Below are 22,727 nucleotides of genomic sequence, written 5' to 3' on the forward strand. Positions count from 1 at the left end.
CATGTCTGTCACAGCCATTGTTCTGAGGTAATATAGGGAGAAAAAAGGTAGAAAAGACAAGGGAAATCATAATTTAAAAATTGTACTTTTAAGAAAACTAACGTGGAGTTACCTGCGGTTATTTATATCGGTATTCCATATGCTTGTTTACACTTCTTTCAGGCCTTTCACACCAAAATCCTTAGATACTAGCTAGGTCTGTTGGTTTAGTTGATAAAGGGCAGAGCTTATGAACAGATTGAGACAGTTCAAATTTGGGGGGGAAAACATTTTGGATCGCCCATTTTTGTGCTCGTGTATGTTGGCATTTTGAGACAGGGTCTTGCTCTGCATAGTTAAACTCACTATATCTGGAAGTGGCTATCCCCTGCCTCAGCCTCCCCAGAGCTTAGGTTAGCAGGCATGTGCCACCAGCTCAGCTTCCCAGCCAGCCAATTGGGACAAATAATCAGGTTTGTGCAACCTGTGGCCAGTGCAGCACTGTATGGCCCCCAAAAGTCAGGAACTTTTTGTTTTTTCGGAGACAGGGTCTCGCTGGCCATAACTTTATGGGTAGCCAGGCGGGCCCTGAACTCAGCAATAGTCCTGCCTCCGACTCCAGAGTGGATGAGGTGACAAGGCATACACCACCACGTCTGACTCTTGTAGTCTCAGTTTGAGCCACTGCTCTCTGATTTGTAAAAGAGTGGTGAGGGCGCAGGAGTTAGCGTGGGTTCCACGTGCGAAACCTCACTCCGAAGTTCGGGCGGCCCGCAACACCACCAAGGTAGTCAGAGGCGCTTAAGCGTGGCCACAGCTTAACGTTTAGGGGCCTCATGCCCAGAAAAGTGAGTGGCTCCGCCCCGTCGGCTTCCAGCCAATGGAAGGGCGCGAAGGGCGGGTTCCGCCTCCGAGGCGCTAGACCAACAGGCGAGCAGCGTCCTGCTCGGAGCGCCGGCCCTGTTCGTAGGCTGTGGGCGCCCTCAGTGGGCCCAGGCCTCGCTCCGCCGCGGTTTGCAGGGCTGCTTCCGGGGGCGGGCGGCTGGGCTGGCTGAGTGCTGGCGCGGTCCAGCGGGCGGGACCGGGCGGTGCTGAGTCGGGCGGGCTTGGCGCCGCCAGCTGCAGGGGAGCAGCGGGATCTGCAGGGCCGGCACGGGCCCGACTGCCGCTCGGGAAGCGGCCCTGCCCTCCGGCCTTGGCGTCCAGGGCCGGGGCAGCGACTCCAGGCGCCAGCTCCGGAAGCCGTCGTCGCGAGTCGCCCTGCGCACACGGGAGCGCGCCGCGGGCGTGGGCCGGGCCGCCGCGGGTGAGAGCCCGGCTCGGTGGACGTCTCTGGGGCGCGGGTTTCCGAACCTCGAGCACTGATGGGCAGCGGCCAGCACAAGAGGTCGGTAGCCCCCGGTCCGCGGCGGCGGCGGCGGGGGGCGGGAGTTGGGCGGCAAGAAGGCGTACTGGAGCCCAGGCCCCTCTGCCTCCTTCCAGGTGCCCATGGCGTCGGAGCGACACAGGGTCAGGCACCGCTGGAGCAGCCCTTCGGAAGGGCGCCCCCGCAAGCGCAGCTGCCTCCGGGGCCCCGGTGATGTGGCCCCCTCCAGCCGGCCGCCTCCTGGCTCTACGGCGCGCCCCCGAGCGGCCCGCGGCCTCGCGCGCCTGAAAGCCCGGGACCACGACGATGTGGCCTGGGCGCCCAAGCCACCTCGGAGCTCTTCGCGACGCAGAAGTTCCTCTTCCTCCTCGTCCTCCTCCCCCTCCTCCTGCTCCTCAGGGGCAGGCGTGGACAGGGCCGCCCCCCGAGGCTGCCTGAGTCGGAGCGCTCGGGGGTGCCCTGCGTCCAGGGGATCCCCTCTACACCCCACCAGTCCCTCCCTGGAAGAAATGGCTTCTCTCGAGGAGGTCGCCTGCAGCCTTAAGGTAAGCGGCCACCACGCCTTGCAGTCGCTGGAGCCGATTCCACGTGATTTGAGAGGTTGGGGTTGGAGTCAAAGTGATCAGGTCCTTAAAACCCCCGGCATCTTCCCTGCTCTACCCCAATCGGAAAGACCTCCAAGGACGGCCCGCAGCTGAGTGGAGAGGTAGCTTTCGAGCTTGGTGACACTTAGGAGCTACTTAAAGGCTGTAAAGTGCTTGTTGCCTGCCCTCCCACACCACAACAGACAAACTGAAGTAGTCTGGGATTCGGGATTTCCCGTCTGTGTCTGTGTCTACCTGTGCGGTGGGGGCTGGACCATCCCTGAAGTAGGAGGAGACAAATGATGTTTTGTGTTTCAGTTAGTGGTTTAGGGAATTGTGTGCCCTTGGAGTTTGAACCATTCTGAATGACAGATTCAAGGAATTTGGTTGTTGGCGTGGCCTTCACTAAAAAGACTGACAGGGCATTAAATTTTTGCTTTTGTTTTGTGATGATGGTTCTGTTTTTTGTTTTTTTTTTTTTTTGAGAATCCCTTTGTGTGTGTTGTTCAGGCTGGCCTCAAACTTGTGGTACTCCTGCCTCAGCCTCCCAGGTTATTTTGTTTTTGGAGGCTGCCAGTCTCTTCTTCACTAGAAATACATAGATTCATCAGTACTTGGGGCAAACTGAGGGGTGCTTCACATTCTATCCAGTTGTCTGTCAGGTTTCAGACAGAGACTTCCAGGGTCTGGCAGTGCCTGAATACTGCTCTCCTGGAGTCCGCATTCTGGATTTTGAGCAACCCTATAAAAGGTGAGGAGGAATTCTGTACCTGAAAGGGTCAGGAAAAAGCCTTACTTGAGGTGAGATAGGCTACCCATTGAGAAAGTTACTTTACACAGGAAATGCCCGCCAGAAGGGAATTACGATTGTTTTTCATCCTTCCTGGGTGGTTTCCTACATGCACCTGAGAAGTGAGGTTTTATTTGGTTGTTTATCCTGGGGAGCCCTTTGACTAGGTGCCCCAGATTTTTTCCATGTTGATCTCACAGCCTGAATTCAGTGCCTACATGAAATTTTTTTTTTTTTTTTTGTCTTTTTCCTTTTTATCGATATCGGGGGTTGAACTCACGACTGCCTACTTGCAAGGCAGGCGCTTATGCTGCTGAGCTAAATCCCCAGCCCCAACATTAATTTTTTTTAAATTTACAAATAATGGAGATGTGAAAAGGTGGCTTTAGGGTAAGAATACTAAAAATATGACTGGTGTAAATCAGGTAAATGTAGTTTTTCATGTAACCTATTTTTTTTTTCATGTTTTGAGACAAGGTCTTGCAATATCATTCTGCCTGGGTTTGAACTCACTGTATAGCCCAGGCTGGCCTTAAATTGACAGCAATCTTGCTGCCTCAGCCTCCCGATTGTGAGAATTACAGGCATGTGCCAGCATGCCTAGCTGATGTAATTTAATCTTGTCATTAAGCCATCCATGTGGGCTTGGATAGAGTGTCAGAGAATATCAAGTATATTTGATATCATTAGGTGCCTATTCAGGAGCAGAGTGCCTCATGACAGGGCTGTGGAGGTAGCTGTAACTGCTTCCCATTGTGTGTGGTGGGTAACTGGAGAGGTCTTGGGGACAGAGGGCAGCAAGATTTTAGCAGACAAGGGCATTCACAATTGTGTTCTGAGCTATTTGAGAGTTCCCATAGGGATTGACACAGGGGATTGACTGCAGTTATGGGGGAACTTGTTTTGTCTAATGAGTCCCAAGTCTGAGCAGCTGCCACTGATGGGCTCCGATGGAATCACCATATTCTCTTCTGGATCCTTTGAAGATCACCTTCCGCTCGCCTACTTTCTGCCCTCCTGCCTGTTCTGTGTCTGTGCAGGCTTTGAGGGGGTCACATCCTGGTTCTTTATGTGTGCCCAGGTGCAGTGCCAGGACACCTTCTGGACACAGTGTCCAGAAGGGCACTGTCTGTCTTTAGCGCAGTGCTCAGGGTGGCTGCCAGGGTCTCAGGAGCTCCCACTGAGCTACATTCCCAGCCCTGGGAATTTGAGAATCCCTAGAGATTTCTGCTGCCTAGCCTTACTCTGTTCCTCTTATTTCTGGGATATCTGATTGACAGGTTTTCTAAATTCTAATATTAGCTGATAATCCTTGTTTTCATGTTTATTTAGCACTGGATATTGGATCCAGGAGTAATCTACTGAACTACAACCTCAGGCCTTTTTCTCTTTTGGGTCTTGCTAAGTTACTAGATTGCCCAGGCTGTCCTCAAACTTGGATCTTGCTGCTGCAGCTTTTCAGGAGTGCTGGGATTGCAGATATGTGCACCCCTGTGCCTGCCTTTGTTTCTTGATCGACACATCATTTTAGGTGTAGTTCATTTCATATGTGTGTGTTAAGGACAGGAACGACCTCTCCATGTGCACTTTCCATCCTGTCTTCAGAATATACACTTCATTAAGCAGTTCCATCAGGAAAAGTGACCTATGCAGCTCAGGATGACCTTGAACTCACTATGTAACCTAGGGTGGCCTTGAACCTGTGGTGAGCCTCCTGCATTAGCCTCCCAAGTGCTGGGATTATAGGCTTGCAACACTACATCTAGCTTTAAAAATTCATGTATTAGAAACTTCAGTAAGTTCTGAGGTTCAAAATCAAAGTGTACCTTCCGTTTAGCACTCCAGAGTCCCAGCTGCCAACAATTAAGAGTACTTTATGAAAAAAGTACTACGCCTATGCTAACATTTTTACACGGATCCAAAGGTTTAATGATAGAAGAAGATACTACATGTTTCTTGGAAAAAATACAAAAAGTTTATAAAATAGGTGAACTTTTCCTGTTCTTGTCACTTCCCTAAGAGGAGTAGTTTGTTGCTTCAGACTTTGTTTGCAAATATATAGACCTAAAAGAATTTTTGTCTTCCAAAGTGAGATACTGCATAGACTTGTTAGTGTTTCGGTCTTCCCATATATATAGTTGGTCATTAGAGCAGTGTCTCTCTCTTGTCTTATTTATTTATTTAATTATTTTGCTGTTTTATGGTGTCTTTTTATGTACCCAATTCTGTTTTGATGGTCTTCTCTTGGACTGGGTCCAACTTTCCTAGCTTAGCCGAACAAGCTTGCGGTGGAGTTCCTTTATTTTGTCTTTTTGAGACAGGGTCTTGCCATGCAGTTCAGGCTGGCCTTGAGCTCACTTGGTAGCCCAGGCTGGTCTCGAATTTGCAATAATCCTCCTGCTTCAGATTCCTGAGTGCTGGGATTACAGGCTTGAGCCACCACACCCTGCTGAAGTTCCTTTTTCTTAGTATGTTTACTAAGTTGGGAGGAATTTAATACAAAAAGTTAGAAGTACAAATTGTAAGACCTGTAGAATTCCTAGGAAAAATAAGTGCAAGTTACCACTGTGGAGGTTTGGCAAGGGGGTGATTCTGGGGGAGATTTTTTTGAGACAGGTTCTTGCTGTGTAGTTCATGCTGGCCTTGAACTCACTGTGTAGTCTAGGCTGGGCCCAAACTCACAGTAATCCTCCTGCCTCAGTCTCTTAAAGGCTGTGATCACAGGTATGCACCACTTTCTGGGGGAGATTTGTTTCTTACATCAGACTGGATCTGAGTTTCACAAATTAATATTGCAGTTTAATAAAGCTGGAAATTGGGTCTAGCTTTTCCCCTGAGGGCAAAAGAAGGGACTGAGACTTCTCTGGTAGTCTCTGGAGAGATGGGGGAGGTATGAAGGGGGACTAGATGTTCCTGATGGAGCTTGGTGCAGTCTCTGGGAGAAGGTCGTCTGCCCAGCACCAAGGTGTGATCTGAGGACGGTGTTGGCAGACACTTGAAGGAGGTTTAGGGTAGGGTGAGAAGAACTTCCAGGCTGTGGGAGTGGGGGGAGCCTGAGTAGGAGCTGTAGTCTTCTTGGCCTGCCCTTTCTCTCCCTGGGTGCTTAGAGTTCCTGGACTTGGAGATAGGTGGTTTCACTGAGAAGATTTGGGGTTGTTGTGCTATCTCCGGGTGGGATAAGGCATGTGGCAGGCCTTGCCTCCAGGAATTGGTGGTCTCGTCTCTTTAGACTGCTAATGTCAGCTCTTTCCTCCCTATCATGCGCAAGGGCACATCTGATGAGCTGAGAAGGCGAGGGTTACACAGGCCAGCAGCTCACCGCTTCGGCAGTGGCCCTGCTCCCTGGGTGGGAGCATCTTTTTCTCAGCCACTGTCACTTGCCCTTCACTGGCAGAACTCCCCTAGATTCATACTAGGCCAAGTGCTTCGTCAGTGAAACTGCTCTCAGGATAGACTGCCCTGCCCTTTTTTTTCAAATCTGTTTTATTTCAAAGAGAAAAAAATTAAAACATATCCATCAAGGGCAACAGTGGTACATACATTGTGCAGTGGGGATGACTCTTTGAACAGTTTTTTTCCTTCCAGGTTGATTCCAAAGGTAGTTCTCGTAACTCCATCAACTCTGAGTTTGCAGCTGAAGCTGAGGGTCAGAACGATGTGATGGAGCCGGACAGGGTCCAGAAGAAGAAAAGGGATAGGCTTCGGGACCAGGGCTCCACCGTCATCTATCTGAAGGCCATCCAGGGAATCCTGGGGAAATCAGTGCCCAAAAGGAAGGGAGAGGCAGCCACTTCCAGGGTGAAGCAGAGCCCAGGAGAGCAACCCAGCCAAGAAGGAGCAGCCCGCAGTGTCGCAGTCACTGCTCCCAGTAAGGAAAGAGAGCCATCCCCGCAGGTCAGGACGGAAGAGGAAAGGCCTGTGCTAGATGAGGGCCACTTCTGTGACAGGAGAGTGGTTATCGACCCTCAGCAGAAACCCAGCGTGGAGCCGTCCGGGGGCCCGGTGACGATCATTGAGAAGCCGGCTCCAACCTTGGAGTTCGTGGATGATGCCGACTCGCATCTAGAAACCCCAAAGGTAAGTGAAGCACGCAGCAAGCGTCTGGGCTTGTAGTGCTGGTTAAAATATATTGGGTCTTTCTGGTTTGGTCCTAAGTTGTGATGTTGTTGGCAGTGCTGAGGATGACTTCCAACGGCGTCACAGGTCAACTCTGAGCCAGTTACCTATCCCACTAAATGTTACTGGTGTGAGACAGTTCTTGGAAGACTCAGGTGTCTGAGACAGTCTTTATTTTATACTGGACCTTAATATCAAGTTTGGTTTTATTGAAATGCTAAGTTGGAAGTCATTTTGGGGAGGGAATTCTGAAAGCATTGATCCTGTGTCTTTATTTTTAGTTTTGTGAGATGTCTAAAGCTATTCTGATTCCTGATACTTAGTGTAAGATGGTTTTATTTCTCCCTGCAATCTTGTGGAATGTTTCTTTTTTTTTTTTTTTTTGTCTTTTTCCTTTTTATTGGTACCGGGGATCGAACTCATGTCTGCCTGCTTGCAAGGCAGGCGCTTATGCCACTGAGCTAAATCCCCAACCCCTGAATGTTTCCTTTTTTAAAAATCTTTTTAAAAAATAGTTCGGCCAGAGATTTAGCTCAGAGGCATAACCCCCTTGCCTAGCAAGGGCGAGATTGAGTTCGATCCCTGGTTCCAAAAAAAAAAAAAAAAAATTAGTTGATGTTTTGTAGTGTGAACAGCGCTGTTCCTTTTGGGAAATCAGTTCATGTATGTATGTGACTTATTTTCGACTCCTCCCTCCCTTTTTCCTCCGCACCACTCCCTGGCCCCCTTCCCCATCTCTTAAGATTCTTTTAGTTTCCTGGCGTCTCTTTTTTATTCATTTACCTATTTTTTATTAACACGTGTTTGCAGTACATAGGTTACATTTATTGTGGGTTTTCGGTCCCCTTCCCTCCTTTCTCCCTCCAACTCTTTTTCCTCTCTTCATTTGTGAAGTTCTATTTCCATTTTTTTCTTCAACTCATTTTTAAAATCTCTTTCTCCTTCCTTCTTTTTTCTCTGTCTCTTTTGTTTTCTTTTTTGGTACCGGAACTTGAACTCGGGACCTTGTGCTTGCCAGGCAGGGCTGTGCTGCTGCCCCAGCCCCTCTTCTCTGCGTCTTATTCCTCTTTCCATGTGAAGAATATCTCCACGTTTCATGATGTCTTTTATTTTGCTCCTTATTTATTTTTTTGGGTTTCTCATTTTAAAAAAATATTTAAAATTTATATTTTAGGTTTGTCATGTAAGAGGAGATGTGAGTTTGGCTTATTTCATTTAGCGTGCTGGTCTGGAGCTCCATCCATTTTCCTGCAGATGACACGACTGCGTTCTTTATTGCTGAAATCCTGTCATGCACAGACCGCATTTTCTTCATCCGTCCATTGATCATCATCTAAGCTGTCCCAGGGCTTGGCTGTTTGAGTGACACTGCTGTAAACATGGGTGGGCGTGTATCACTGTCTGTAGTTCCAGAATACACTCAGGAGAGGTGCTGGGGTCAGATGGAATTTCTAACTTTAGTATTGTGAGGACTTGTGACAGTGATTTCCATGGTGGTTGCGTTGTTTCACATCTCCACCAACCACAGGAGGGTTCATTTTTCCTCTGGGTCCTTGCCAGTGCTGTTTTGTTTGTTTGTTTGTTTGTTTTTCATTACTAGGGGTTGAGCCCTGGACCTTCACGTAGCTACAATCCCAACCTTTTTGTTTTTTATTTTGAGACAGGATTTTTCTAAGTCATTAAGTGGCTCAAACTTGTCATCTTCCTGCCTTAGTCGAGTGCGGGGATTACAGGTGTGCACTACTACGCCCAGTTCCGTGTGTGTGTGTGTGTGTGTGTACATAGATATATATATGTATTTTTTTTTTAATGTAGATATAAGTAAAGAGCTGGATCACAAAGATATTATGTGTTAGTGTATGTGAGAAGTACTATAACTTTCAGATGTACAGATACAAAAGGAGAGAGATGATTCCAGTATGTCTCACTGGAAAATTCAGCCAGAAAAAGCAAAACTTGTCAAGCTCAGGCAAGACTACTTTTTTATTTTCTCAGCTAAACATATTCAACGTAACTATAGTGGTGCAATGCATACCCAGGTACCTACCAGGTAGTTTCGAAAGCTCAGTAGAAAGTTGTTTTTTTTTTTTTTTTTTTTTTAAATTGGGAGACAGGTTCTTGCTTTGTAGTGTAAGCTGGGCTTGAGTTTACTATGTAGCCCAGGCTGGCCTTGAACTCTCGGTAATCCTCCTGCCTCAGCTTCCTGAGGGCTGGGATTACAGGTGTGTACCATTATGCCTGGCCGCAGATAAAACTTTAAAGTGCTGCAGTTTAAATTACTATTCTTAAAAAAAATAAAATAATTACTTGGTGTGTGCGCCAGGGATGAAGCCCAGAGTCTCATATGCTAAGTGGCTGTTCTCCACTGAGCAACAAACTCAGTCCTTGCCTTGTATTTTAGAAAAGATTCTTGTTGGTATTTCTGTTATTCAAGGAATAAGTGGTACAGTGGCTGACGCTTAGAATCCCAGCTACTCAGGGGACTGAGACAGGATGATTGCAAATTAAAGCCTACCCTGGGCAGTTTGATAAGATCTGTCTCAAAAAATAAAAAGTGCCAGGATGGTAGGGATTCGGGCTCACTGAGAACGCTTGTCTAGATTACACAAGGCTTCAGGCTGATTCTGTAGTACAAGGGGAAAAAGTAACAAGAAGAAATACAGAGCAGAAAAGCTTAAAAAGGAAATTTATAATTCATTTCAAGTTTTGTCACAGCTAGGTGTGGTGGCAAACGTCTAATCTCAGTACTCAAGACGCTAAGCAAGGTGGGAGAATCTCAAGTTTGGGCATCTTAGCAATTTAGTGAAACATGGTCTCAAAAAGGCTAGAGGAGGATCCAGCTCAGCAGCATAAGCACCTGCTTGGCAAGCTTGAGGTCGTGAGTTTGACTCTGGTAAAACCCCCTCCCCACTCCAAGGGCTGGGGAAACCGTGGTATGAAGGCTTTGGGTTCAATCCTCAGTAGTAAAAAAAAAAAAAAAAAAAATCTGTTTTTGTTTTTTGGTACCAGGAATTGCACTCATTGCTTGTGCTTGCCAGATAGGCCCTGTGCCACTGAGCTGTATCGCTGACCCAAGTTTTACTGGTGATCACTGTTTTGTTTCCTTTTGCAGCATAGGTGGCAGTGTGGAGAGTTAATGTAGAGAATATAACAAAAACACGTTTTGTTCTATTTTAAGGAGGTAATCAATTTGATTGTAATTGTGTTTCATAGTGAGTTTTTTGTTTTATTGTGTAGATTAGATTTTGCTTATAGAAGTATTAGTAAAATAACTTTATAGGCCTCTTGCTCAAGCTGTCTGGTGCTGATAAATGTAAACGATATCGTCAGGAAGAAATGTTGGACTAAGTAAAGTTGACTTTGGTCCAAGTTGGTGTCTGTGTCCTTCTGAATGTCTCAGACCTTGCTACATAAAAGTTACATGGAAAATTAGATAGATTTCTTGGTTTCACTCTGGGCCTTGAGTCACAGTATCTCAGAGTAGATTTTTTTTTTTGGTACTGGGGAGCAACTAACAACCTGCCGCTTGCCAGGCAGGCGCTTATGCTACTGAGCTGAATTCTTGGGGCCCCCAGGGTGGATGGTTTTAAAATGTTCTCCACTAGGTGATGATGTGAAGATGAGTTCAGTGGATATTTATGAGCAGTTACTGTTTACCAGGTGTGTTCAGAAGATCTCAGTGAAAAAAGAAAGCTCCTGATCTTGTGTTGCTTACATTCTGTTAGTGCTAAGTAATTTGATGCAAAGCATGGCCGTTCCTGTTCCTGTTGCTACTTAGTGGCTTAGGAGATTGTTTTGTGACTCAGAAGTTGAGAAAGTGTAGCCTGGAAAGACCTTATTTAGGGGACTCCAGTGATTTGAGGGCTGCAGTCAATTATCAGCTATCAGCTCAGCCACCCATCTATACCTGCAGGTGACCTTTCAGGGTGGTGTGGCTGCTTGTGGAGGGAGGCCACAAAGCCCTGGAGTCCCACAGTTTTCTTCTGCATTCTGTGGGCTGCAGGTGAGGCGTAGTTAATATGGATTCAAGGGGGCCAGCCATAGCCCCAGTAATTTAGTTGCACGTTTTAGATCAACCACAGCAGTTATGGTTTTGGCTGTACTGGTACGCTGTTAGTATGGAGTGCATTCTGCAGAGCAGCTTTTCTCCAGAGGGACCAGTAAGAGAAGGAATGCAGGGACAGCACCCCTTTAGGGACAGAGTTTAGTGATCACAGGTGCGTTCCCCAAACCTGATAGGATTCTTCACAGCTGCAGCTTGACCTGGCAGATTTCACTTCTGGAATCTGTGGAGATTTTAAGGCAACCAGGTAAAAGGTGAGCTAGTACACAACTGCACAGAAGGTGAGCCAGGGCTTGTGTATGCTGATGCCTTTGCTAATAACAGTATCATCTGCTCATGGTTTTGGTCCATGGTTAAGGGGCCTTCTTGCTGGCAGGACCCAAGAGGGGCATTTCATGGCAAGAGACAGTGAGCTCACTTGTGTGTCTTACTGTCTGGTCTCTCCTCATCTTCCTGTGAAGCTATCAAGGTTCATTCCTGGCCCTGCATCCTGATGACTTTCTCTAATCCAATGGCCTCCCGAAGGTTCCCCCCCCTCAACAGTATAGTTAGTCAGGTTAGGTTTCCATCCTGTTGGCTCTCACAGTGAGAATCAGTTCCCACCTGAGCTCCAGAAGGGGCAGACAACCCTCACACCATGGTGCTAAGTCTGAGGGTCATTTGCACATGGGAAGACTAACACATTGTCATTTCTTCTCTGCAGCATAAAGACAGGGAAGTGGTGCTGGAGCACCCGTCTTCAGGAAGCGACTGGTCTGACGTGGACGAGTTCTCCACAGTCAGGTTCTCTCAGGAGGAGCCCATCTCCCTGAAACACTCAGCAGTTCCAGAGCCTGCATCTTTCCCCACTGACTATGTCATGTACCCTCCTCATCTGTATAGTAGCCCGTGGTGTGACTATGCCACCTATTGGACTAGCAGCCCCAAGACTCTGGGCTACGCCTCCACGTGCAAAAGCAGCCACGACACAGCTCAGGCAGAGAGCAGCTGCAGAGTCCCGTGTGACTATTCCCCTGGCCCCACAGCAGGTGCCCAGAATACCTCCAGAGACCTGAAGGCTGCAGAAGAAGGCAGATCAAAGAATTCTCGCTCATTTCATTTCTGCAGACGCTCTGGAGAAGAGAGGAAGGAGAAAAGAACATTCCGAGAGGAGACACCACCTCCTTCCAGTAGAGGACAGGTGGACAGGAGCACATCCGCCTTCCTGCCGAGGAGCCACGGGGAGCCAGACCTGGAGGAGGAGGGCTTCATTGACACTCACTGTCACTTGGACATGCTCTACTCCAAGCTGTCTTTCAAAGGGACCTTCGCAAAGTTCAGGAGAATGTATAGCAGTTCCTTCCCAAAGGAGTTTCAGGGCTGCATCTCAGATTTCTGTGATCCTAGGACACTGACGGATTGCCTGTGGGAGGAGCTGTTGAAGGAGGATCAGGTTTGGGGGGCCTTTGGCTGTCATCCTCATTTTGCACGTTATTATAGTGAGAGTCAAGAACGAAATCTTTTGCAAGCTTTAAGGCACCCCAAGGCCGTGGCATTTGGGGAAATGGGTCTGGACTACTCCTACAAGTGCACCACGCCTGTCCCAGAGCAGCACAAGGTAACAAAGCTTGTTATAGTCTGCTTTAGTTTACAGTTACTTCTTCAGTGTTGAAACCTAAGATTTTCTTTACTTTTGGAACCAAAGAATTTATTTATTTATTTATTTTGCAAGTCCCATTTTATTTCCAGAATTAAAAACTAAAAATTACAAAACACATCAGTCAAGGAGCAACAATGGTACATACCTTGTGCATTGTCATCCCCCATATCATTCACTCAGAGCATAGGACATCTGCATTCAATTGTCTGAACAACAACAGCACAAATCTTTCTCTTCAGTGAGCTCAGGGAAGTCAGTAGTATAATTAATTATCTTAGCTAGTTCTTATATACATATATGCATACATTCACGTATATATGTTGTTTCTTTTAGCTTCTCACAGTAGTGAGACGATACGATGTTTACACACTCAAGTTGCATCCATTTACTATAAAACTCTCCAGTTTGTCCTTCTTTATGATGGTTTAGTACTCCATTGTATAAAAAGACCACATTTTTTTTATCGATTCCTCAGTTGGTGGGCATTTAGGTTGTTTGTAAGACCTAGCTAGTATAAATTGTGCTGCTGTAAACATGGGTGCACATATATCACTAGGGAATATTTAATTCTTTTGGGAAGATATCCAGAAGGGGAATAGCTGGGTCGAATGGGACCTGTAGTCCTAGGTTTTTTTTTTTTTTTTTTTTTGGTACTGAGGATCAAAGTCACAACCTCATGCTTGCCGGGCAGGTGCTTACGCCACTGAACTAAATCCCCAGCCCTTAGTCCTAGTTTTTTGAGGAATCTCCACACTGATTTCCGTAATAGTTGCACCAGTCTGCATTCCCACCTGTGGTGGAGAAGGTGGAGCTAAAGAATTTAGAAGTCATCAACATTTCCTTGTTCCTGTCCAGATCCTCTGGAATCATTTGTCAGACACTTTACAAGCTATGAGCTCTTTCTTACATCTCAGTGTTCTTCCCCTGCGGTGCAGGGACAGACAAGCCCTGTACCTCTGCAGACGCTCCCAGCCCCGTTGGTGCTCTGATATGAGAGGGAAAGAGGCATTTTGTGATGTGGCTGATACCAGTGTCAAGACATTTCCTTGTTGCTTTCTTGGGAAGCAACAAACTTCAAGTTTTGTTTTTGTTCAAGAAGATAATTTTCATTCAGTGAGAGATAATGACTATTACTCTCTTTCCCTCCCAATGTTTTTTGAGTGTTTGGAAGGTAAGAGTCCTTGGCAGGTAGCATTGCAGGTTTCTGACTGGGAATGAGTAGGACCAGGAGGGCCCCTGTCTTCATCCCTCCTTGGAACCCCTGTGGCATATGTAGGAGGCTGCTGCTTTCCTGGGCTGCATTGTTGCGCTGCTGGGGCCCTTGGGTGCCTGTACCTCTAGACTGCAGGCCTCAGGGAAAGGTACATGTGCCTCCCTTTGTGGAAACTGCTTCCCAGCTTTCCCTTGGGCATCATCTCATATCTGGCCTGAAGTGTTACTCTCTTAGCCAGACCTGATAGTAAAATAACTGTCTGAATATAGGAGAAAAAACTGATTTTAGAGGAGGGAGACAAATGTTTAATATCCTGTTTTCCCAGCAGGTTGTTTGTGGTACAGGGCAGAGCAGTGTGGGGAGGACATTTCAGGAAAGCTTCATGGGAGTTTTTAGGGAGTGGATGCTCACTGAACATTTACCAATATTTCACTGTATCTTTTCCTTTGCTGAATTGTAAGGGTCTCAAATGTCGGTATGAAATAGATGGCCATGCTGTCTAGAAAGCTGGGCTTGAAGCAATGCTATAGTTGACCAGTGCAGCCTTCAGCTATTAGACCTGGTGAAATGGAACTTGAGACTAGAACATAGTGAGTCAGAGGAAATAAATTACTGGCTGAAGGGAGAGTAAAACAAAAAGCTGCATGTAAAGGAGAAAACAGTTGACAGACATTTTTGTTAACACTGGAGGAAGCTGGGCCTGGCGGTGCACACCTGTAAGTCTACAACATGAGGCCCAGAGGAGGGGAATGGTGACTAGTGGCTGCCGTGAGTTGCAGTGGTTCACAGGCTCAAGATGAGTGCTGCACTGCGGTACGTGCTTGCAGGCAGATCTGTCCAGCCTGATGGGTGCAGGTCTGGCTCTTCAGAGAGGTGAAGGCTAGAGATGGAGCTCAAGGATCCAACATGCATGAGGCCTAGCTTCAGACACCAACACCGAGGAAAGGGAAAAAAAGTTTGGTCTGTTACCTAATATTTCTGAAAGGACTAGGAAAGAGAGGAAAAGAATACAAATAGCAGGGTTAAAGTGGGTGGTTTTCCTTCTACCTGGTAAAAACCCCAGTTAACTTTTTCCTTATCTGTGTGTTAACAGATTTTTTTGTTTAAAGACAGGGTCTCACTGTATAGTTCAGGCAGCCTTGAACTCACTGGAGCCCAGGCTGACCTTGAATTTGCAGCAGTCCTGCCTCAGCCTCCTAATTGCTGGGTTACAGGTGTGTGCCAGTGTTCACAGATTTAACTGTTTACTTCCCAAGCACCAAATCTCAGGTATTCCATGTGTGACTTGTACATACCTTCCAATATGATTATCAGAGTCCCTTGGCTCTAAAAGACTAGCACAGTGTCCTTCCCCTTCTTGCTGGCTGCACTCTGCCACATCTGCCTCTGGTAATAAGTATGCAAAAATCATCTGAGGACAGCCTCGGGCAGACTAATGAACCACACAATGCTTGACCAGGCACCATTGGGGGGCCAGATAGTGTTGGTTAAGTGGCACCCGCTGTGTGTTCATGTGTGTGTTTCCTGGTAAGCTGCACACAGCTGTAGAACTCTGCGTGCTGGGAAACTCTTTGGTCTTAACGTTTTGAAATTTGGAAGTATTCTACAAAACAATACACTTCATAGTACTCTTAATTACCTCTCGTGGATTGTGAATGTGGATTGAACCCAGGGTCTTGGGCCGACCTGGCACATACTTCGTCACTGAACTCTACATATACTTGCCCTGTGTGCTTTTTTTTTTTTTTTAAAAAACGAAGTTAATAAGTTAAAAAGTAATAGCTTTGAATGTGTAGTTATAAACATTTTCCTATTCTATTAACTATACTTTGAAAACTATGTTTTTTGTTTTTGGGTTTTTTTTGGTCTTTTTCATTTTTATCTGTACCGGGGATCGAACTCACGACTGCCTGCTTGCAAGGCAGATGCTTATGCCGCTGAGCTAAATCCCCAGCCCTGAAAACTATGTTTTTTATATAGCTGTATATTTCTCCCTAAGGCTGTAGCAGTATGCTTGGCTATTGTTTGCTTGTGTGTTTGTTGACAGTAGGGTCTTGCTATGTAGTTCAGACTGGCCTTGAACTCACTGCAACAGGACTGTCCTCTGCCTCTCAAGTGCTAGGGTTAAAGGTGTGTGCCACCATGCCTAGCTCATGGCTATTCTGAAGCCTTTTTTTAGAAACAACAATTGGGCTGTTTTGAAACCTCTTGCCTTGATGTAGGGGTTAAAGGGGGCAGATTAACAGGTAGCAAATGTACCCGGTGGGGTCTGGCCCTACCTAAACCTTCTACCAAGCATTCCAATAGTGGCATGTCTGTGATCCTCTCTTCAGTTGAAAGCAAGGCAAAGCTAGACATGGTGGTGCATGCCTATAATCCCAGCACTCAGGAGGCTAGGGCAGAAAGATCATTGTAAGTTTGAGACCAGTGTGGGCTACAAAGTGAGCTCAAGGCCAGCCTGAACTTTATAATAGACCCTGTTTCAAAAAGACAGGGAATGGGGGCTGGGGATTTAGCTCAGCGGCATAAGCACCTGCCTTGCAAGCAGGCGGTTGTGAGTTCGATACCGATTTAAAAAAAAAAAAAAGGAACAAAAAGACAGGGAAAAAAAAAAAGAAAAGACAAGATAGGGCAAACAGGTGGCACAGCAGAATCGGTATTAGCTGGTCCATCTGTTGAGAAGGGGTAGCAAGCACCTACATTAGTTAAATTTACAATTGTCTTTCTCAAGTGGATATTACTTTACCACCAAATATACTTCACTGTTTCAGGCTAATATGAATTACATTCTATAACTGAAAAAGCTGCCCAGGAAAATAGTTCTTTAGATGAGACAATTTGCTTATAATAAAATACTTTTGTTCTGATCTTATTAGAAGAAAAAGTAGTTTCTAGCCCTATTCCCCCACCTCTATGCTCCCAGCCTGTGGCACTGAACCCTGGGGTGTTTTCCCAGTCCTTTTGAAAGTTTACTTATTTAATTTTGTGATAGGGTCTCACTAAATTGACCAGATGGGACCCAAACTAGTGATCCTATTGACTCAGCCTCCTTAAGTGCTAGGATTATAGTGATGTGCCACCATGCCTGGCTTAGCCCTAATTTTTCTTTCAGTCATTCATTTTGTCTTTTTGAGACACAGTTTCACCATGCTGGCCTTGAACTCACTTTGTAGCCCAAGCTGGCCTCAAACTTGAAGTGGTGCTCCTGCCTCAGCCTTCAGAGTGCTGGGATTATAGGCATGCGCCACCATCCAGCCTTTCATTTATATTATTAAAAATATGTGCCTTTTATTAATGAAGATTAAAAGTGGCTAGAGTTAAAAAGAATGAAATAGATCTGTTCATACTTACCTAGAAAGCTATCCAGTTTGGACTGAGTAAAGAAAGCAGGTTGTAGAAAATAAGTATAGTGTTTCTCTCTTAACACACGCTTGAGTGCCTTCTGAGCACTGGGCATTGTGCTGCGGGGATGTGTGTATGGCACAGCTCCTCCACTGAGAAAGTGCATTACACCTGTCTCCGGCAGCACAAAGTGATGAGTGCAGTGAGGCGAGGGCTAAACACACTGTCCTGTTCCTGAGCCCAGGACAGCACTGTCTGGATCAGTGTGCTGGCCCTGCAGCCTCTGGGTGCTTTAGTCCCTGCCCTTGCTGCTGCACAGTCCTTGGGGACTGCAGATGATCAGCTGTCCCCAGGGCTTCAAGCACACTTTGCTCTCTAGAAAGTGCCAGGTAAACAGCAGCCATCATGGTTCCACTGTGTCATTTTTGGGTGTACAGAGAATTGGACACAGTGAGGTTCCAGTATGACAGGCTTTTGAAGTGTCCCCAACCAGATGGTGTCCCTTTGTCTTCTTCCAGGTGTTTGAGAGACAGCTGCAGCTGGCTGTGTCTCTAAAGAAGCCCTTGGTCATCCATTGCCGAGAAGCTGATGAAGATCTGCTGGACATCATGAAGAAATTTGTGCCCTTCGACTACAAGATCCACAGGTAAGGAGACTGCAGCTTGAGTGGCAAATGTAAGACGACTGCCAGGGCTGCTGCGTGAGGAAGAGCAGAAGTGAGGGGATGGTGATAGATGTGGGTTGCATTACTTTTTGCTTGTATTGGAGCGTTGGAGATCTGTACCCGTATTGCCTCATGAATCCCTTTGCTAAGGATCGGAGTTGAACCATATGCTAATTCTTGTCCTTGTGTGCTGTTTTTCTGTGGCACCTGGCTTTAGCTGACTCCCTGAGTCACCAGTGAGCAAGAAGGGGCTTTCATTTCTTAGAAGTGAGGACTATTGCTCCTTTGGAGTCCAGTGCCTTAGCGCACAGAACATTGAGAGCATCTCAGAGTCATTTTGTCCTTTTTTTAAATTGAAAGTTCCTTTTCCATAGTTAGAATGAAAGTGCAAATGTGTTTTGTCAAACATGTTGGGTTCTGAAGTTGTTTGATGAACACTTTGAGCAGCCTGTGTGTGTGTGTGTGTGTGTGTGTGTGCTGGGTATTGGCTTGACTGGTGGGGATACCCGGGTTAGTGGGGTCCATTGTAAACAGGGTGTAAGGCTGCCCAAGCTAGGTGTAAGTACTTATTCTGGGTAAAAGGACCTAGGTTAAAGGTGAGGAAGGGGTTTGTTAGAGACCCTGGGATCATGCTGCCACCTTCTGGGGGCCTGAGTAGATAACATCACACAGTGGGGCTGAGACACAGACACTCTGCAACCCAGGCAAGGATGGCCATGGTGGTGTTGGGGCCGGGAGAGGCCGTGAGCTCTCAGATGGGGTGAACTGGAGAGCAGGTGCCAGCAGCATGGGCAGCTGTCACACGTAGAGAAGAAAAGTCACCTCAACCCATTCTCTCTTTTTTTTGTGATGCTGAGGATGGAACCTAGGGCATTGCACACTAGGCAAGCACCCTGCCCCTGAGCTATGTCCTCAGCGTTCATTTTTTGTGTATACTTCCTTAGACTGCATAGGCGTGCCAGGTGTGGTAGTACACACCTGTAATCCCAGGAAGGCTGAGACAGGAGGATTGCTGCAAGTTTGAGGCCAGCCTGGACTACATAGTGAGACCTTGTCTTCAAAGACAAAAGAAATGAATACCTAGACATAATTTTTGCATACTGCAGTTCTAACTGTAGAAGGGTGTTTTTAATTCTGTGCTCTTTTCCTATCACAAGCTGTGCTGCACCTGCGTTGTTAAGCATTCTTTGTTGAGTAGCTGTGCAGTGCTGGGTGACATGGGAGGGAGTTGCTGGGTATTGCTCCCTGTGATTGCTTTGGGCCCCCTTGGGTGCAGTCGTTTTGTGCCTGTGTCTCATTGAGGGCATGAGATCTGGAGGGACTGTGGGCTGCTGCAGGAGGACTGTGGGCAAACCCTGGCTTGGCATTCTCCCCATAGGCACTGCTTCACTGGCAGCTACCAGGTCATCGAGCCCCTGTTGAAGTACTTCCCCAACCTGTCCGTGGGCTTCACTGCAGTGCTGACGTACTCTTCAGCCTGGGAGGCACGGGACGCTCTGAAACAGATCCCACTGGAGAGAATCCTCGTGGAGACCGACGCTCCCTACTTCCTCCCACGCCAGGTAGGGCTGTCTTTGGGCCAAGTTGAGGCACCAAGGAGAGGGTGGGGAGATGGGTGGTCAGAGCCCCAGCACCCCACAACCTCCAGGTCCCAGCCTGGCTGTGTAGATGTGTCCTTGCTGTTGCTCTGCACAATCTAAAGTCCAAGGGTGGAGAAGCTGAAGGGTAACCACTCTCTTCCAGGCAGTGCAAAGCCCTGCCCTGTAGAGGGCAGTCCACAGAAGCGTGGGACCCTGCTCACCCAGAGCCCCCTGCTAGGACTCTCCCTGCACCTGCAGGTAAAGGGGTCTCCACAGGGCAGCCCCAAGAGGTCCTTGCTGGGGAAAGGCTGGGAGGGAGTCTGTGTCCAGCTGTGTGCAGAAGACACAGCAATGTTTTCCACTCTTGATGTCTTCCAGGTTCCCAGAAGCCTGTGCCAGTATGCCCACCCTGGCCTGGCTTTGCACACAGTTCGAGAGATTGCCAGAGTCAAAGAGGAGCCGCTGTCCTACACCTTGGCTGCTCTGCGTGAGAACACCAGTCGCCTCTACAGTCTGTGATTCCGAGGACACAGCAGGAGCCATGGCAAAGGTCATGCCGTTCACATGATGTGCTTGTTAGACATCAGGCCAAGAAGGTGTTTGGCTGTGTTTTCTTGGCTGTGTTACATGATGTGAGAAGACCAGCAGCCTGATGGAACATGGGCAGGGTCTGAACTTTGCCTGTGTCCCAGGTCAAGGATGTAACTGCAGAACCCATTGGAAAGAGAAACCCAGGACTGGTCATTGTCCTTGGAACTCCGTGCTAAGGCTTCAGCTCCTACCTGTGTGTGTGTGTGTGTGTGTCATGGGTTCAGGGAAAGGAGCTTCCCAGAGTGGCATTTGGCTTATGCGTCTTGGTGAGAATGAACCAGGGCCATCCCATGTAAGGGCCAGTCCATGACTGTTCTTCGCAGCTGGTGGTTTTGCATAGTCTATGAATAAAGTCGGCCTCCTCCTTCACCTCCTCCTTCACCTCCTCTTCCTCCTCCTCTGAGCACTGTGGGTGTTGTATCCTGCTTCTTGGTTATAGAAATGACCTCAAGTGGGGAGCTGGGGGACGTTCACTGGCAGACTGTTCCTCCTCCCAGGTACCTTCCGTGCACCATCGCTGCCCCTGCTGTCAGTGGAGGTGTGCAGCCGGTGCTCGTCCATGGAGGGTCCTGGCAGACAAGCTCTGGGGGAGGGCCTTCTCAGGGCTGATCCTGTAGGAGGTGCTCTCTGCTTCCTCAGGCTACTGGGGTTGCTTCCAGGGTGGTAAATGGTAAGGGTGACAGTGTGTGGCACAAGCCACTTGCTGGTTTGTGATAGCCTCCATTTTTGCCACGTTCTCCTGGCACACTGGCCCAGAATAGTCCCTCAGATGAGTCTTGTGTGGCTGACCCTAGTACGCCCCACTGGGCTGACAGCAGAGAGAACTTGTTCTGCAGGGCTCCTGGGCCTGGCTGCGCAACTTGGCCTTCTCCAGAAGCAGTCCGGGCCCTCTGCAGCCAGGTCCCTTGCTTTGTCCTCTGTCTTAGCTGGAGCCTGTTCACAGCCACATCCTCTTGAGGGCAGTGCTCTGCAGCGCCCTGCTGTGCCTTGTGACAGTGGACTCACTGGAGGGCCTGGTGGTCAAGGAGTAGGTGCAAGGAGACTCCTGGACAGTGTGGGAAATGATCCTCCTGACCTGCACCCCGGAATCCCTCATCTTGTTTCTCACTTCTTTCATAAAATCTTTCACTGATTGGTTTGTAGCTGGGCATGCAGGGGTTTTTAAATGTTGTGAGGCCAAGTAGAATGGATATGTTTCCTAGTTGGAGTGACCTGGGAAGTTGGCCTGGCTCACGGTCCATCTCGGTGGCTCACTTGTGCCTCCCATTTGCCAGTGTGGGATGTGGGGACTTGATCTGCTTGGTAGATGCGGGGACTGTCAGTATGTATGTCAGCCATGGGAGCCAGAGTCCAGCCATCTCCCTGACAAGAAGCACTTGGGTCAGCACTGCCCATGTTTGCTGGCATGGTCTGTGCTAAGGGGTCATAAGTGATGACTCCGTGATATCTCCTACCCACTGCTGCGTCCTGACAGGGCACAGCACAAGGTACTGTTGGTCTGCTTTTCTGTCCCAAGATTCAGGGCCGCCATGTGGCTGCTGTTACATGGCAAGTCCTCCTTGGCTAGGCGTGAGAGCTGGGGGCCTTGTTTTTACTCTTTAACTTTGGGTGGGTGACTTATTCTTGCTGTATGGCCAGAATGCATCTGTATGTCCCCATCTTTGACTTGTGAATAAAGTGATCGATCCTCCAGCTGCCTCTTGTGTTGTCCGGGTCTGTGGATACATATGTGGGTGATACTGGGTTAGTCTGGCTGTTGGCCAGCTTTGCGTCTGGATGTCTGAAAGTCTGAGACATTGTCAGGTGTTCCCGTTCCTTGCAGCACTGTTACATGATGTGAGAAGACTCGGCGTGTATATAGAAGACGCCACAGCATGGAGCATTCGCTCCCACTGCACTCCCTGAGAAGCCAGCTGCTGCCCTGCTCAGCTTCCGAGGAGCACGCAGAGGCTGGGCTGCCTCTTTCCAGAGACCCTTGGATCTGGGTTAGTGACTCCTAACCCAGGGGAGGTCGGCACTCTACTTCAGCTCCCTCTGTCCCGCCCCTGCACTCCCCACATGCCTACAGATACCTTTTTTATTATAATCCTCTTCCCATGTGGTTATTACTGAGCTCAGGCTGATGCTTGTGCGGGCAAGAAAGTGACAGAGTTCCCATCATGATGTCCTTGTGGTTGGCTTAGAAACGGGAGTGGGTGTGATCTGCCCAGGGCAGGTGGAGCTGGGCAGAGCTGAGGTCACAGTAGAGCAGGTCAGTGAGAGGCTCAGGACCCCTTTGCCAGGAATTGCAGCTTTGCTGATGACCCTGCCAGTCAGGCTTGAAGTCCACAGCTGCCCTGTGCCTGGCAGGGCTGCCTAGCTGTGCTGCCTGTGTAATGCAGGGACCTCTGTTCTGCAACAGTGTGGGGTGGTTTGAGGGTTTTGTTGAGTTGTGGGCTGTGAAGGCTGGGGTGGGACCCAAGTCTGCGCTGGTTAGAAGCAAGAGGGTGGTGACGATGCCTCATGCATGTGCATTCCCCAAGCCTGCTGGTAGCCCAGGTTCAGTGCTACCATGTCCAACCAGTAACTGCGCTGGGTGTGGGTGGCATGAGTGTGACTCAGGGAAACACCTGGCCCCTGTGCCTTCTGTCTGGAGTCCCCGGTGTAGGTGTTTACCCGGCCTTGCAGGTGGCCTGTGTATCCCCCTCTGCATTATTGCATGGGGCAGTACAGTGGTGTGACCCCTGTATCTGCCCCAGCCCCAATTGGCACCCCATTTGTCCCCCCAGAAGACAAGCTTCTGATGTGAATTCAGCTGGGG

The 22,727-nt window shown here is 48.2% G+C and overlaps 1 protein-coding gene across 3 annotated transcripts; it reads left to right on the forward strand.

Annotated features, from left to right (window-relative positions):
* The first annotated feature begins 960 nt into the window (after positions 1-960).
* On the forward strand, positions 961-21,619 carry Tatdn2 (TatD DNase domain containing 2). Of its 3 annotated transcripts, XR_010039489.1 has the most exons (8): positions 961-1,366; positions 1,462-1,890; positions 6,290-6,796; positions 11,602-12,495; positions 17,611-17,738; positions 19,135-19,318; positions 19,500-19,594; positions 19,715-19,897. XR_010039489.1 is itself a non-coding variant. In XM_063225252.1 (7 exons), the coding sequence occupies exons 2-7, from the start codon at positions 1,468-1,470 to the stop codon at positions 19,853-19,855; spliced, it is 2,277 nt and encodes a 758-aa protein (XP_063081322.1). In that variant the 5' UTR covers positions 961-1,366; positions 1,462-1,467; the 3' UTR covers positions 19,856-21,619. The 3 variants fall into 3 exon arrangements, 2 of the variants coding, with proteins under 2 accessions (XP_063081322.1, XP_063081323.1); XM_063225252.1 differs by lacking the exon at positions 19,500-19,594 and having other exon boundaries at positions 19,715-21,619; XM_063225253.1 differs by lacking the exon at positions 19,500-19,594 and having other exon boundaries at positions 6,305-6,796; positions 19,715-21,619.
* Positions 21,620-22,727: the final 1,108 nt, after the last annotated feature.

Source organism: Cavia porcellus, unplaced genomic scaffold (genome assembly GCF_034190915.1).
Source record: "Cavia porcellus strain 051 isolate PalLab524CR breed Dunkin Hartley unplaced genomic scaffold, mCavPor4.1 scaffold_15, whole genome shotgun sequence".
NCBI lineage: Eukaryota > Metazoa > Chordata > Mammalia > Rodentia > Caviidae > Cavia > Cavia porcellus.